Below are 15,701 nucleotides of genomic sequence, written 5' to 3'. Positions count from 1 at the left end.
TGATTGCAATAAATTAAATTTCAGTTACTCCTTCGTCTAACTTGTGGATTTGTTTTACATATATGTTTTTCATAATGCAAACTTTCAACATGACGATAACATTTTCTTCTAGAAGCTTAGCTGTATATATGACCAACGGTGCATTAAATAAAAGTGCATCCAACAGACATTCAGGGAAATAGAACCAAAACTTATGCTCATATTTAGCTGTACACGATGCCACATTTCTCACTGAAAAAAACCGATAATTTTTCAGCCGGAAATAATATTAACCCCCCTCCCCCACCCCCTCCCCCCCCCAAAAAAGAAGGAAGTTGTGTTTGCAAATAAACACCAAAAAAAAGTCCCCCTCCCTCCCTCCCTCCCTCCCTTCCTCCCACAAGCAGTTCCAGGCTGGTGCAAAAAGTAACAAGTGCAGCACAACAACACATAAATATGGTGCTGAATGCTAGAGGAACAATGTCAATAAGTGAACACCTTAAGAAAGTGAGAAAGGTAGCATCTCGTATGACACAAAAGCCTTTCTAAATGCCTTATACCAGCAGGACTACTTTCTTGTCACCAGGGCACCTTCTTTGCTGCTTCATATCCATTTGTCACACACATAGCATCCACAAAACCTCCATCATGCATGTCAAACTCAATGACACTAATCCCTCTACTGAGAAGGCAGATGCAACTGTCTTCATTGCCGAAATCATAGTTAAAATTTCAACATGCAAGAACGAGATGCAATGTCGCCCGATCCCGCACCTGCCACTGCTACTGCAGAAGATGAGGTATTTTGCCTTGTGCAAATGTGTGTGCTTGGCAATTTGCTCGCCAGTACTTTGTGCCAGCGTTTTCTCGCAACTGGACTGTCTGTTCGACTAGGCACCCAGCTTGAGCTAGCTAAAAAGCTTGAACAGTTCAAGCTTTTCAAGCTTGAACTGAGCCCATATTGTGGGATTGTTGCAAGTGCATGGAGTTCGCCACGCCAGAATGAAGGAAAGGCTTTCGACGTCAATATCCAGGCCATTATGGCTATGAAGCACATTGGAAAAGGGCAGACAGCTGTCGACTTTTGGGCTGCAATGAATGTGTCCCACAGAGGACTTCATCACAAATCCTATCAGGGGCATCTGAAGAAAACATTCAGGGACCCAGAGACTTGGTGCACAGAGGACTTCTATTCTGAATCAGCAGCTGCTGTGAAGAAGACCTACAAGGAAATGGACCGAGGATTTACAAGAGACGTTACTGTAGTCTACGATGGCACCTGGCATAAGCGTGGGCACACGTCTAACATTGGAGTTGGGGCAGTGATCGAGTACCACACAGACCTGATCTTGGATGCTGTTGTCCTGTCGAACCAGTGCCTTGGGTGTCAGACAGGACCAAAACCTGAAGACACCGAGTACTGAAGCTGGCGTAAGCAGCACATCTGCCAAAAAAACACAGATGCCAAGTCTGGGAGGATGGAGGTCGAGGCAGCCCTGATCCTTTTCACGCGTTCACTCGCGAAGCATAACCTTTGTTACACTACGCTGGTGTCCGATGGAGACAGTGCCACCTACTTTGCCCTTGTTAAAGAGAATGTTTATGAGCTAGTCCCTGTTGTGAAGGAGGAATGCCTCAATCATGTGCAAAAAAGGATGGGAAGTGTACTGTGCAATCTAGTGCAAAGGAGTGAAATGTCGTTAGGAGGGAAAGGCAAGGCTGACAAAAACTCTCATCGACAAGTTGACTGACTATCATGGCTGGGCATTGAGAAATAATTCCAATGATGTGGCTGCAATGCAGTGTGCAGTGATGGCTTCCTACTACCACATCACATCGACCGATGCGGAGCCTCACCATGACCTCTGCTCAGAGGGTGCCGACTCGTGGTGCCGTCACAACGCTGCTGAGGCAAGTGGCATGCCACAACCAAGACACAGGCACAACCTGCCAGGCTATGTCGCCAAGGCTCTGCTTCCTGTTTATCAGCAGCACCTCTCGGAGCCTTCTCTTCTTCAGCGGTGCCAGGGGGCGAAGACCCAAAATTCTTCAGAATCTTTTCATTCTGTTCTGTGGTCACTGATGCCTAAGGAACAACATGCTTCACTGATTGCTGTGGAGACAGCACTGCATGATGCAGTGATAAGGTTTAATGCTGGCAACCAAAGGGCAACTAAAAAAATTTCTCTGTCCGTGGGGCTCACACCTGGCCACCTAGCCATACAGCGAGATGTGGAAAAAGATGCCCTGCACATGGGAAAGGCTGAGAAGAGAGATAAAACAAAGACTGAGAGGCGGCTAAGGAAGGAAGTCCCCAAAGTTACTGCCAACTACTCTGCGGGGGCATTTTAATCCCAAAAATGGTGTTTTAAACTTCAAGGGCCGTTTTCTCAGAATTAATTTGTTTCCTGGTGTGGCTGCTTATTCCAGCAGTATTTCTGGAACCGCTAATCGGATTCCCTCCACGTTTTTTTTATTCTGTGCCTGAATAAATTTCTGAGGGCAAGACAGGCTCGTATTTTCAAAATATTGAGTCTGGAATTTAAACAATCAAAATTAGGCTAATGCAAGTCTAATCAGTGGCACTAAACACAATATTGTGCTAAAATGTTTCAGCAAGGAAATTCAAAAAAAGGGCTTTGTCTTGCCCTGTAGTATCTATTCAGGAACCTTCATAATAAATTTCATAGTGCCAACACATTTTGAAAGTTCTCCAGGCATGGTACAAAGAACCCATGTGGACCATTCTGATATACTTCTGTAACTTGACTACCAATGTGCACAGCTCCATGAAACTTGGCAATTATTCAAATAGCTGTGCCATGAGTCTACCCTGAAAATTTCAATTATCTCAAAAAACAAAAAAGTTGTTGACATGTGGCTAACAGCGCTCTGATGAATTTAGATAACACATTCCCGTCTGGAAATTGTACATCGGAAGCACACACCCCAAGGTACCTGCAAAAAAATTATTTTACACTGAGTTGTTGACATGTGGCTAACAGCGCTCTGATGAATTTAGATAACACATTCCCGTCTGGAAATTGTAGATCGGAAGCACACACACCAAGGTACCTGCAAAAAAATTATTTTACACTGATTAAAGAAATACAGCTGCCCAAAATACGGCCAATCTATATACAACTTTGTGTGGAAATTGCATAAAATAGACATGACTCATTGCAATTTTGCATAAATTAGTAATTCAAATAAGATGAATAAGACTTTTTTCACTAAGTGAGCATGTGTAAGGCTTCTAATAGCCATTTGAGCACCATGTTGCTCTTAGGAGCCACTGGATGACAGGTGAAATTAGACAACATCATTTAACTAGTAAGTAGGAATAAATCAAAGATCAGATCAGTGAAAGAATGGAAGATTAAAAAATAGCAAACAATATGTTAGCATTGTTTATATGAGAATGCACATAGTATTTGCAAACAAAATTAAACTAGAACTGCACAGAAGTGTACTATACCCTACTTAAAGATCCCAGATAAATTTTATGCAGGATTCTGTGTCATTTTTCTTTTTTTAACATGGGAAGGGCCTGCATGAAAATGGGTGGAGCTGTCATACTGCTGCTGAATATAGAAAACACGTTAATTTGGCCTTCAAGGGATCCTGTCATGTTTTGAAGATGCTTCACTGTACAATCAAGATGGTCAAGCATTGCGGTGAAGCATGCAATGTGGTGAAAGTGCGACGAATTCGAAAAAAAAATATTGATGTATTCAGTGATATTTCGAATATTCGGAGATTCCAAATAGCAGTTTTTTTTTACTACGAAACAAATAACAAACATATTCGATTCATATTCAAAACTTGGAATAATCGCACATCCCTACTAGTAAGATATGCTTGTGGGGAAATGAAGACAAGTGTGCATGCAGCCTCACTTCACTATGAAATCTAGAAACCAAACGGTAGGGGGTTGTGGGCTTGGATACCCTGAAGCATCACATGGCCCAAGGGGGACAACGTAATGAAAAGCTCCAGATAAATTTCCATCACATGGCAATGTGTGCTAACATTGCACAGCACACAAGCATTCTATAGTTTTCCCTCTATTGAAATGCAGCTGGCAGGAATTGAATCTAGCAACCATGGAATCAGTAGCCAAACTCCAAAGCCACTGAACACCCGCAGCAGAAACATAAGTGATACTAGGCGACTAGTCTTGATCACCAAATTTCACCCTCTAGCTTAACTCTGCTTGAAGACTAGATGGACATACCGGACTGGTGGAGCTAAACATTACCTGCTCAGCCTTGGTTAGGCTACTGTTGTTACGTTCTACATTACAATGAAACCTCACTAATAGGCTGCTACTTAGTAAGTTCTTTTATGGCAATAATATGTTTTACATTTTTCGTTCCCGGCCAATGTCATTAAAGGAAATGCATTTTCACACTCTAGTAAAACATGTTGGGCTAGTTGGTGCATTGATTGATACTAGGAGGGGAAAAAAAAAAAAAAAAAAAAAAGAAGAAGAAGAAGACATTAGCCAAAAGAAGACACACAAGGAAACTGGAAAATGTAATTTTGTGGCCTTGTGTTTCGGCTGTTTTGAGGCAATGAATTATTTCCTACTAAGGGTTTTGTTGCATTTTTAGAGTGTAGTGCTGTGATTACTCTGAAGGAGTCAATGTAGACTGCACTCTTTGCATAATTGTTGTTGACTATTTTTTCTATAACTAAGCAGATGGCACAGCATTCGGCAGTAAAGACTGATGCAGGCTGAGGTAACCTAACTGTTCTTTCGTATTTTTCTTCTACTACTCCGCTGCCTACATATGAAGCTGTTTTGAAACTATCTGTATAAAATGCTTTGTGTTCTTTATATTCTTCTTCTAATGCCAGGAACTCTTGCAGTATGTGTTCACGTGGTATGTCTTTTTTGAAACTGTGTCAGCGTAAAGTCACATAGCAACACCAAGGTGTTAGTAGGTCAGGCCACGGGGCAATATTCGGCAGGGAGTCTGTTATGTCAAATTTTTGGCATTTCTCTTCGAAGCCAAGGAGAAGTAGCCCGATTGCTTGGGGTTTGTTTATTCAAGATGGGCACTTTGCGACTTTTGGGTAACAGATATGTTTTGGGAGTGAATGGATCCTCAAAATGCATGTGCATGTGACCCTAGTTCTCCTGTCTGCAAGGGGTGATTCATTTGTTTCTACATATACACTGTTTATGGGTGATGTTCTGTATGCACCTGTTGAAAGACTTAGGCCTGAGTTGTGCACTGGGTCTAGCTGTTTTAAATATGACTGTCTAGCAGATCCATATAACAATGCAACCGCAGTCCAAGAATGAGCACACGACAAAGCGGTAAGTATGAAGGCATACTCTGCCTGAACCCCAGTGTTTTCATGAAAGGACTCTGAGTATGTTTAGAGACCGTGTAGTTTTCTTTTTAAGAGCATTTATATGAGGTAGGAAAGTGAGTTTTTTATAGAATGTCAAGCCTAGAAATTTGTGTTCATCTTTTACACGTAAGTGGGCTTTGTTCAGGTATAGCGTACGGCCTGCCTGCAAGCCTCATTTGAGTGAAAAGAAAATGGCTACTGCTTTTTGAGGAGAAAAACAGGAGCCATTGTTGTCTGCCCATGTTGACAGTTTGTTTATTATTAACTGTGTTTGTCATTCACAGGTTGATAAGTTTGAAGATGTATAAGCTATCTGAAGATTGTCAACGTAGACTGAATAAGTAATTAACTGTGGGATAAAGCAGTAGCCGCATGAGGCGACAACCCCTAGCGATCCGTCGCGCGCCGCCAATGCCTGTCGTTGCCGCTGGTGCACACAGCACAGAGGTACGAAGCTCAGCGACGGAGGCGCGTTTTCAGCGTGCTCTGTTACCGCCTCCTCGTCAGTTGGCCATGGGGAGTGCATATCCCATTTCTAACACTAAACAGCATGAAGTACGATAAAAAACTGATGAAATTTCTTATAACGCATCATACTTTAAAGGGTCACAGCGCAGCGATGCGCTACTACACAGCGATGCCAACTTGCATTGCAAGCAGTGACTTTCTCCTGCTCCTTTTGAAAATTAACAATACCTGGCCACACTAGCCTTTTTTTTTTTTTTTCCACTACCCTTCCAAGCTTTTACTGAATTGTGTCGATGAGCTCGTATATACACGGATAAGACGAAGTGAGCGTCTGCAGGGACCAGGTTCCCAGGTTCTTCGCCCAATCCAGACTAAAAAGACAAACTTCACCAAAAAAAAAAAAAAAAAAAGCCAGAACAAAAGCTGAGCACCCCAAAGCCTTCCGCGATTGGCTGTCTCGCGAGCTGCTTTTGTGCGACACATGAAATTTTCTAAAAGCCCAGAAACTGAGCGACAGCGACGAGCGGCAATGCTTTGGCGGCCCTCAACCTGCCGCGTGGCGTGTCGCCGCAAATTGTTGCCTCAAGCGGTCAGCGCTTAATTTTACTTGCAGAATTCATTTTTGCAACAAAGAGTGTAGTGCCTAATATACATCCTTGAGGTACATCATTTTCCAGAGCAAAATTATCTGAAAGAGCTGAGCCCAAATGAACACAGAATGAACGGTGAGACAGGAAGTCTTTTATGCAGTTTAACATCCTGCAGCGAATGGCAAGCTTAGCTAGGTATTGAAGAATCCTGAACCTCCAGGTTGTATCGCATGCTTTTTCCAAATTGAAAAACACAGCAAGGCAGTGTTGCTTATGTACAAAAGCTTCTCTCATGGTATTCTAGAGACAGATTAAGTGATTGGTTGTTGAACATGTTTTTTTAAAACCGCACCGATAAACAATGATAAGATGGCAGGTTTCTAGGATGTAGGTCAATACACTTTCAAATGATTACGCCAGGCAGCTGGTGGGGCTATGGGTCTGTAGCTGCTAGGAGAAGAGTGAGGTTTTCCGTGTTTCAGAAACGAGACGACAATAGCTTTCTTCCAGGCCTTGGGTAGCTTTCTTCCAGGCCATGGCTATCTTACCTGCCACCCAGACTTTGTTAAAGAAAGTTAATAGTGCTTTTATGGCCGATTCGGAGAGGTAGGCTAGCATCTGATAATGAATTTCATTCGGGCCAGGCGCAGTTTGTTTACCAGCATACACTACTGCATGCAGTTCCTTGATCAATGAAAACAGTTTGCTGAAGGCCTCGTTTGCACTGCTATCTGTCGGTAGTCTTTCTCTGCTGTCTTTTTGTACTTTAGGAAGGATTCTGTTTAGTGTGATGGACTAGAAATTACTGAAAAATATTCACCCAAGATGTTTTCCTGTCCTTATATAGTTGTCTGCACACCGGGAGCTGTAAGTAGGGGAACTGTGAATGGTGAAAAGTTTCCCTTCCTCTTTTGAACCTTCTGCCACATTTCTTTCGATGGAGTTGAGCTATTAATGGGGGATATGTATTTCTGCCACGAACCTTTTTCAGCGCTGCGACGAATATATCGAGCTTTGCCCTTTGCCTTTTAAAAGTGTACCAAATTTTCTTGTGTTGGATATCTACGAAAAATTCCCTAGGCCGTTTTGTTTCTTTTTTTGCTGCTTTGCATTCTGCTGTGTACCAAACATTGTGATTTTGTTTTATCAGTCCAGAAGATTGAAAGACTGCTAGGTGCACTGCTGTAATACAATTGAACTTGGATATATCGAACTCGAAGGGGATCGCGAAATAGTTCGATATATAGATAATTTGATATACAGAAATTGGCTTGAGATGCCACTTGGGATCGTGAAAAATGATACGGTATTTGTCGCGTAATCAACCCAGTTGCATAATGAACCCACTCCCACTTTTGCCCTCGGGAATTTGAAAACAAAACAAAACAAAACAAACAAACAAAAAAAATATTCGGAGCCGCGTCCCTCCGTTTCGACCAGCGCATCCACAGCTCATTTATTAGCAGCGCGCCAAGATGCTACGCAGCGATAACGTCAGGGCGTGTTTATCTGACATCATCATCATCATCAGCCTGATTATACCCAATGCAGGGTGAAGGCCTCTCCCATATTTCTCCACTTAACCCGGTTCTGTGCTAGCTGCATCCACTTGACCCCTGCGAACTTCTTAATCTCATCCGCCCACCTAACTTTCTGCCGCCCCCTGCTACGCTTTCCTTCCCTTGGAATCCAGTTTGTTACCCTCAGCGACCATCGGTTATCCTCTCTTCGCACTACATGTCCTGCCCATGTCCATTTCTTCTTCTTAATTTCTACTAGAATGTCGGTAACTTGAGTTATTTCTCTGACCCACTCTGCACGCTTTCTATCTCTTAATGTTACCCCTACCATTTTTCGTTCCATAGCCCTCTGGGTTGTCCTCAACTTAAGTAGAACTCTCTTAGTTAGCCTCCACGTTTCAGCCCCATAGGTGAGTACAGGCAAGATGAAACTGTTGTATACTTTCCTCTTGAGCGATACCGGTAAGCTGCTAGTCATAATCTGCGAGTGCTTGCCAAATGCGCTCCATCCCAATCGTATTCTTCTTGTTATTTCCTTTTCGTGGTCCGGATCTGCGGTTACCACCTGTCCTAAGTAGACATATTCGCCTACTACTCCCAGTATTTCGCTACCTAATGTAAACTGCTGTTCCTTCCCGAGGCTGTTGAACATCTGATATGACATCTGCCAATGAAGTGCTGCACCATCACCTCTCATTATTGACAGTTTCTGTCAGCAGTCGTACGAAGTGGGGTGCGCATAATATTACTTCCTATAGTCAATTTTACTTTCTATTGGCCTGGAGATCGAGCAGAGTCGCCACCTTGCGGCTCAGCGGCGAAACCTACTCAGTGTGGATGCGTTTTCGCGTCGCGTGCCAGCCTGCAGTGATTTACGCGCGCGCATGCGGCGTGTACACGAGTGTTTTTGTTTGTTTCGCGGTTCCTGTGAGCTTTTGCTTACCTATATGCCTCTTGCAAAATAAATATGAACAGTCTATAACCCCCCCCCCATGCTTCATTAAAAAAATAAATACTTGTCCTTATCGAGCATGTCATGCTTGGATAAGGACATCATCCATCGCAGTCTTCGGAGCTTGAGATCCTTTGACATTCAATGTCTCAAACGAAGTGGTACTGTCGTTACCGTCGTGTCAAAGCAAAACAGGTCACTGCCATCAATAAAAGTTAATGCAGACGCTCAGAAATCGCATATTCCCGTTTCTGTTTGGAATACCGCAGCTACTAAAACATATGCCACCACAGACTGCTTCATATAGCAGAATGCAGTTTGAACAGACCACTCTATGCCTACTATGCCTTCTGTATTCACGATAGAGTTGTGTGAGTACTTCTTCTTCTTCTTCTTCTTCTTTTTTTTTTTTTCTTTTAAACCTCTGTCGCGGTGTCTCAATGGTAAGGGTGCTCGACTGCTGGTGTCGAGAACGGGGGATTCAATCACAACCGTTTCGAAAGGCGCTCTTCTGCTGTGGGATTTGACTGCACAATAAACAATCACACGTGGTAAATGTGGTGTTAATAATGAAAAAAAAAAAAAACGACACCAAAACCAGCCTCTGCAATCATCCGTCATAGCCGATGACGCTTTCATGCGTTAAACCCGGGCCAATATGCATTTCTTCTCTCTTTGTTTTTGTTCTTGAAGGCTTCTGTGCATCCGTAAAAGTTTTAGTTACCCTAAATATTACATAATACACCTAGATTAATGCACTTTACTGGTAGCCGATTATACTAATCATTATAATCCCTTTTCGTCCAAGTGCTGTCTTCCGAGCAAACTCGTTGTTTCTGACAAGGGGAGTAAAACAGCTTCATGCGGGCTTAAATATCAGTGTTTAGTTCGGAAATAAATACACCTTTATAGTCGCATGATAAGATGACCTCCATTTCTTTCGGAATAATTTTATATCCGGCATCTGTTTTGGAAGCAACCCTAATGTTTTACTTCGCATAAGATTTAGTCACTGCTAAATAATTAGTGATAAAGAAATTTTCAGCATGTAAAATTCCTTCCCAGAACATGACAGTGCCCATGCGCAGTTTATAACGATTTCTTCGCAGCGAGTAATTCGTAGCTTGCACTTTAACGTTACTGAAAATTAATCGCTGATTATTGTAAATTCTGTCAAGTGTGTAAAAGACGTCTCTCACACAGTGAAATTTATTGGCATTGCAAAACAAAATAATTACACTACTAATTTACCGTTATATATTAACATCACACACATCAGAAATGCCTTATACTTTCCTCGGTTTCAGGAAATCATTTACAGTTAGTGGCGCATGCAGTAATACACTGTCACATTCTATGACAGTGGCCGCAAAAAGCATCTCGGCAAATTCAATCCACTCAGCGCTGTACACGTGAACAATCAGCTTTCCTGTGCGGCGAGGTTTCCTGTATAGTGTCGGCGTGATCTCATTTTTGGGGAATACTTGTGCGTGGTTGTCTGGGCCAGAGTTGATGTGCACTCAGTCTAAAGCAACTCGCCATGCAGTGCGCTGCCAGTGCTACATTTAACCTGCTTAATCCTCGAGTCAAGTACGATATAATGAACCAGGCTGCATCGATTCAATCTAAAGTACTGCAGGTATTTGCGTGGGCTTGACACTAAATTCGCCGGTCTCACTTGCATGAGACACGCACAAACTGTTTAAAAGTCGATAAGAAAAACAAAGCTGCCATTAGGCAGGCCCAAGCATTAGGCGCGTGAGCGCGGTACAGCGCAAGAAACATGCAAAGTAAATCTGGAAGTCTGGTGGTTGCGTGCTTTATTTTCCTAAAACCCGCTCTTCTTCTGCTGCATTGGCGAAATCCTTGGATCTTTATCTGCAATATTGCAGAAATACTGCAGAAGGCACTTTTTCATCGCCAACAAACCCGCCGTAAACTCGGAAGCAGACCTACGCAGCGTGCGTTTCTGCGAGCGCCGCCAGCTGCCGATCCACACTACCGGAGTGACGGTGGCGCCACGTCTAGGTCGATCTCGCGGCGAATAGTCAAGGTTTTTAACATATTATCCATATGGGTGATTTGCCAGGCCTATGCCAATTGGTCGTAAATAGCGGCTTTTTGCATGAATTCACCAAAAATACATATTCACCAACCCCTCTTTTAAACTAAAACAATTATGTCATACCTCATTGGTGGTATAGGCTCGTTGTAAAAACGATGTCTCGATGAATCAGTCTTGATGCGCTATCCATCTTGGCCTTTAGCTCCATGTTGCCTATTATGTTGGCAGCTGTCTGGAGATCGTTGAGGAGCTCATCCAGGCGTTGGATGCACCGAACGACAATGCCCTCCTGCTCACTTGTTATACGCATCACCTTGTAAAAGCACTGCATTGCAAGCATAAACGGAGTGTTATAATCAATAGTCTGTTGCAATAAAGATCAGCAGTTGCACATTCTAAGTCTTGGTTCTAAACTAAAAAACTTTAAGCAAACTGCACCATAATAAGCACTTTAAAAAAACACTGTCATATGCTTTCCATATATAGAATCAAACCTGAAAAGTGAGAAAAGAGTCTGGAAACTTTTTTAAACTAGCTAGCATTAGCTAGGTTAACACTGATTAGTGACAACTCATCGTAACACAATAAGAAACACGTAAGGAAAAAAAGCGCGAGACTAATGCTTCCTCTCATATTATGCGACACAGTATCACCTAAAGGCAAAGATGTAAATAAAAGAGAACTTAGGTGCTCCATTTCCATGGCATATATTATTCTGAAAACTGTGGCATTTTTTTTTTTAAATGCTACTGAAATACTTTAGGCTGTTTCAGAGTATCCTTGCACCTTACTCTGAAAGTACTTCAATAAAATGTTGAGTTTGAGGTCTTGCTCTTGAGTAGTGGTGCTTAGTGAATGCTGAAACGCAGGATCACGTGGCGTTGCCTCACAAAGGGGCGCTGGTTGGTGGGTAGTAAACCTAGCAGGCAATGGCCTCAAAACGCACACCCTTTATTGTGGAAACTTGTGCATGCCCAGGAAAAGAAAGAAGAATCGAGGGCGCAAGAGCAACAAGTGCCTCTGGTACTCGTTTGGACCAGAATGACCGAAACTCTTGGCTGCGCTCTAGTTACATAAAGCAGAAATTTTGAAGACAGAAAGGGCGCCGTTTTTCGAGAATATCTTTGAGAATGTGCTTCAGTCGCGTTCACTGGGGATGAAGCGAGCAGAGTCGCGGTAATAAATGACTTGATAAAGTCTCCAGATGCTGTATGCTATAAGGATCCATTATCCATTTTGTTTTTCTGATCCATTTGGTCCTCTACGTCAGGTCATTATTGTTCGATGACGTAGCCGTGCCGTTCAAACATCCGTGGGAAGCGACCTGACTATTGACTCATTGGCGACCAGAACTCACTATTGAATGAACATTGCAGCCAATATTGAACCAGAGCACGCGGCGAATGGCGAAGGCTATCGTTAACATGAGCATCCGCTGCCTTTCATTTCTGTGATCAAGCAGAACTTTTTGCTGGGCTAGTTGGTTCATTGTAACTTGAGTAAAACAGCGCGAAAGAAGCCCGAAGGCGAAGCAAAAAAGGGACAGGAAAGAGCGCTGACTGACAACTTTTTTGTGCCGCTGCTCTGATTGGAAACGCAACTTCGTGAGGTCACAACCACGTGGCTACAGTGCCCTAGAAGGGGGCAGTGGGCTTACTCAGCCGCTCTTCTGACGCAGTCCGCGTCGCATCCAAGAGGTGGCACAACAGGCAATTTCAATGTAAGCTTTGCTTGCAGCTTTAGTTTTCCTGGTGCGTCTGTTGATTTCAGTTCGAACCTGTTCACAGTCTTATTTATTTTTAATTTTGAAACACTTGATATTCTTCTTTAGCGAGCAACACAGTTGTTTAGGCCACAAGATATTTCACTCCACAGTACCATGTGTAAAAGGACGACAGCAACTCCGGTGATTTGCTGCCTAGTCTAACAGCGAGACATTTTATTCAAATAAGCCGTCGACGACATACTTTGCTCATGCGGAAGAAGCTTTTAAGTTTTTCGAATTATCAGGCAATTGTAAAAAATCAGATAAAAACCTTGAATTAAAGGATCAGTGGCCAAATATATTGCTCCATTTAGTGCTGCCTAAAATAATTTTGTATCAAGATTATGTCCGGTAGTCGATCAGGGAATTAGAAATCAGAGCATGTATAATTCCTAGCCGACCTAAAAAAGCAGACATGCTAGTAACGTTTGTGAGTTTTCTAAGCTAAAATGAAATATTGCATGTACGGCTTAAATATTTCCTGCATTTGTTACGCACCATGCAGTTAGCAGTGTATCATGCTTACATACAGTAATATAGGTGAAAATAAAATAACAGGTCTGTTACTGACATGCAGCTCTTATTTCTGAGAACTGAAGTGCAACATCCAGCCATTGAGCACCTCACGTGTGCAACCGCTCAACTTTAGCTTTTTGGCCCTCTCTGTTGGTCGCTGTTAAGTCAGTGATTAAGTACCTTCACGCTGAAATGACGACGCGTGACGCCATAAAAACTAATTATTTCAGCTGTGAGGGTAGGAGCATGTGCATTAAAAATGATTTCAAGGGAAAGACTGCTCTGCATATCGCCAGCTAGCATATCTATTATGCTGTCAGAGTATAGCTCGCTCTGACAGAAACATATTGAATCCACGAGATCCTCGAGCTTTTTCATGAAGCCGTACAACTGACTGAATGGATAGAGGAGGACTCTTCGGTAGTTCGTTAGTTTTTCCTGTATGCTATCCCTGCCTCTTTTTTTAATGATGTGCACCTAAACACTGAGCAGATATCACATATCGCACGGCTCGAAATAAAGCTTGCATATGGCGCTTATGTCGTCCAGGTACTCGTCAGCTCTGTGGTCTGTGGTTAGTTGAGGTCCTCCTACTCTTTCTGCCTATTTCCATCCTTGGAAACGCCAAACAAAGACAACTTCAGCCCATCCTTCACGCAAAACGGAGTCGAGCCAAGTTGAGTTTTTGCGTAGAGTAACGTCCTTTTCAGTTTAACACTCAACGCTGTTACGGCACAATAACGCACGCCTTGTCGACGAAAGTTTTAGTGGGTACTATCATTGCTTCTTCAACAGAATTTCAAACACTGTGGCACCATCTAGATGCAAAATCTGAAAGCATGCCTCTCGCGGTGTGAAAGAAGGGGTGGTCTTTATTAAGGACGCAGTGGAGAGAGTAGGAAATATAATAAATTGTGACAAAAACTCCTAGAAGAAAAAAGAACAGTGTGCAGTTACGAAAATCAGCAATATTTTGCTGACCATGTAGTCCTGTGGAGTACTGCAGTGAAAGTAATAGAGTTTCTCCGCTAGATAGCGCCTCAGTTGTTTTTATGCGATTTTCAATGGCAAATTAAAATTATAAATCCTCTTTTCTTTGAAACTGTAGCGCTCGATCTTTTTATCTCCACCATGAATCTTATGACATTTTGGCCAGTGCTCTGTCCCTTTAAGTGTGTCAGCATAGGAAAACTACCATTTCAAACTAATGAAGATGTACTTGCACAGGATAAGGCCAACTGCAGGTTCTTTACGACATTTTTGTAAACGTCTGTGCCATTTAAAAACGAACTTCCTTTTTTTGGTGTCATTATATGTCACATATTGGATACTTTTTTATCTTAGAGAATAAATAAGTGTCCAAAGAGTACCTTATCTTTTTCTTAACGGTAGCGCTCTTGCAAAAAGTGCGAATTAAAAAAAGTGAGTTCAAAGATTTTTGATCATGCTATGCAAATTTATGGCCTAAAGTAATAAATCAAATTGGCTTGATGCATACTTTTGGCCATCCTTATTAACACGGCACTACTCTGTGATGATTGCTTCGCGTTGCCTCTTTTATTTTCTTCTTTTTTTCCCCCATCTTTTCAGCTGTCCAGTGCCCTTGTATGTGCTCGTGAAATGCTTTTCTTGGTTGCTTGCTGGACATGCTAGAGGTGTGTACGGGCCAAAATTTTGAGCCTGAGCCAGGCCCGGGTCTGACGCTACAGATCTGAGCCCGGCTCGGCCCAGCCCAGCGCTCAGATTTAAAGCCCAGGCTTGGACCGTCATACTATAATTGCGGTTGAAGCTATAAAAAAAGAAAAAAATAATTTCGATATGATGTTTATCCAAGATCTTGGAATGTTTGAAATGCAAATTTGCTGAATATGTAGAGGCACAGCATATACGTAGAATTAGCTTATTGTGCAGAAACAACCAAGTTATGCATTGATTTGAGGCATTTGTGGCGCTCTTGGGTAATGAACCTGACGGTGGCGCTAAGTTCCTTTCGGTGCTACAATTTGTGGCTGGAATGACTAACGTGTTCTTTGATAGGAAAGCAAGTTTTCGGTAAGTAGCTTGTTTTTTTCTCCCAAGTCCACTACTTCTGAACTTAAACAAGGGATTGGTTCTGTGGTCAAGTACTTGGTGAGGTCGCCTGGCTCACCATGAGCCTTTCAAGCGAACTTTTCGCAACAAGAAAAACATGAGGAAACTCTTGCACCACACGTGCTTTTAGCTGTGTCCCGCTTCAAACGAGGCCATGCTGACGTAGGAGCCAAAACAGAGACGTTTGATAGGCGACAGCATGGCGTGAATCTTGAAATGGGTACCTAAACATCATCATCTATGTTACTAAAGCGAAGATGCAAAACTCAAAACTAAATAGCCCAATAGCGGCCCCTCTGCTAGGTCACTGATGGCTACCAAATGCCCGTTCACGGCGAGGAGGCGGGGAGGAAAGTGGGTTGACGCCGGGAAAGAACTCAGAAGCTCT

General features: G+C 42.8%; 1 protein-coding gene and 1 pseudogene across 3 annotated transcripts in view; one reads left to right on the top strand and one right to left on the bottom strand.

Annotated features, from left to right (window-relative positions):
* Positions 1-734: 734 nt before the first annotated feature.
* Positions 735-2,331, top strand: LOC146192618 (uncharacterized; annotated as a pseudogene).
* LOC146192617 (superkiller complex protein 2-like) overlaps positions 1,173-15,701 on the bottom strand; it is a 131,683-nt gene continuing 117,154 nt past the window's right edge. For 2 of the 3 annotated variants that reach the window (XM_084602511.1, XM_084602513.1), the window contains exons 23-24: positions 11,065-11,266; positions 1,173-3,054 (exon numbers count right to left, since the gene is read on the bottom strand). In XM_084602511.1, coding sequence (XP_084458637.1) covers positions 11,066-11,266 — 201 coding nt within the window. In that variant the 3' untranslated portion in view covers positions 1,173-3,054; position 11,065. Of the gene's footprint in view, positions 3,055-10,531; positions 10,755-11,064; positions 11,267-15,701 lie in introns of those variants that run through there. The other variant, XM_084602512.1, reaches the window with a different exon arrangement.

This window comes from Amblyomma maculatum, chromosome 4 (assembly GCF_055883805.1).
Source record: "Amblyomma maculatum isolate TAMU_Amacu chromosome 4, ASM5588380v1, whole genome shotgun sequence".
In the NCBI taxonomy this organism is placed as follows: Eukaryota; Metazoa; Arthropoda; class Arachnida; order Ixodida; family Ixodidae; genus Amblyomma; species Amblyomma maculatum.
The sequence above is the reverse complement of the archived record's forward strand: the minus strand, read 5'-3'. Positions and strand labels throughout refer to the sequence as shown.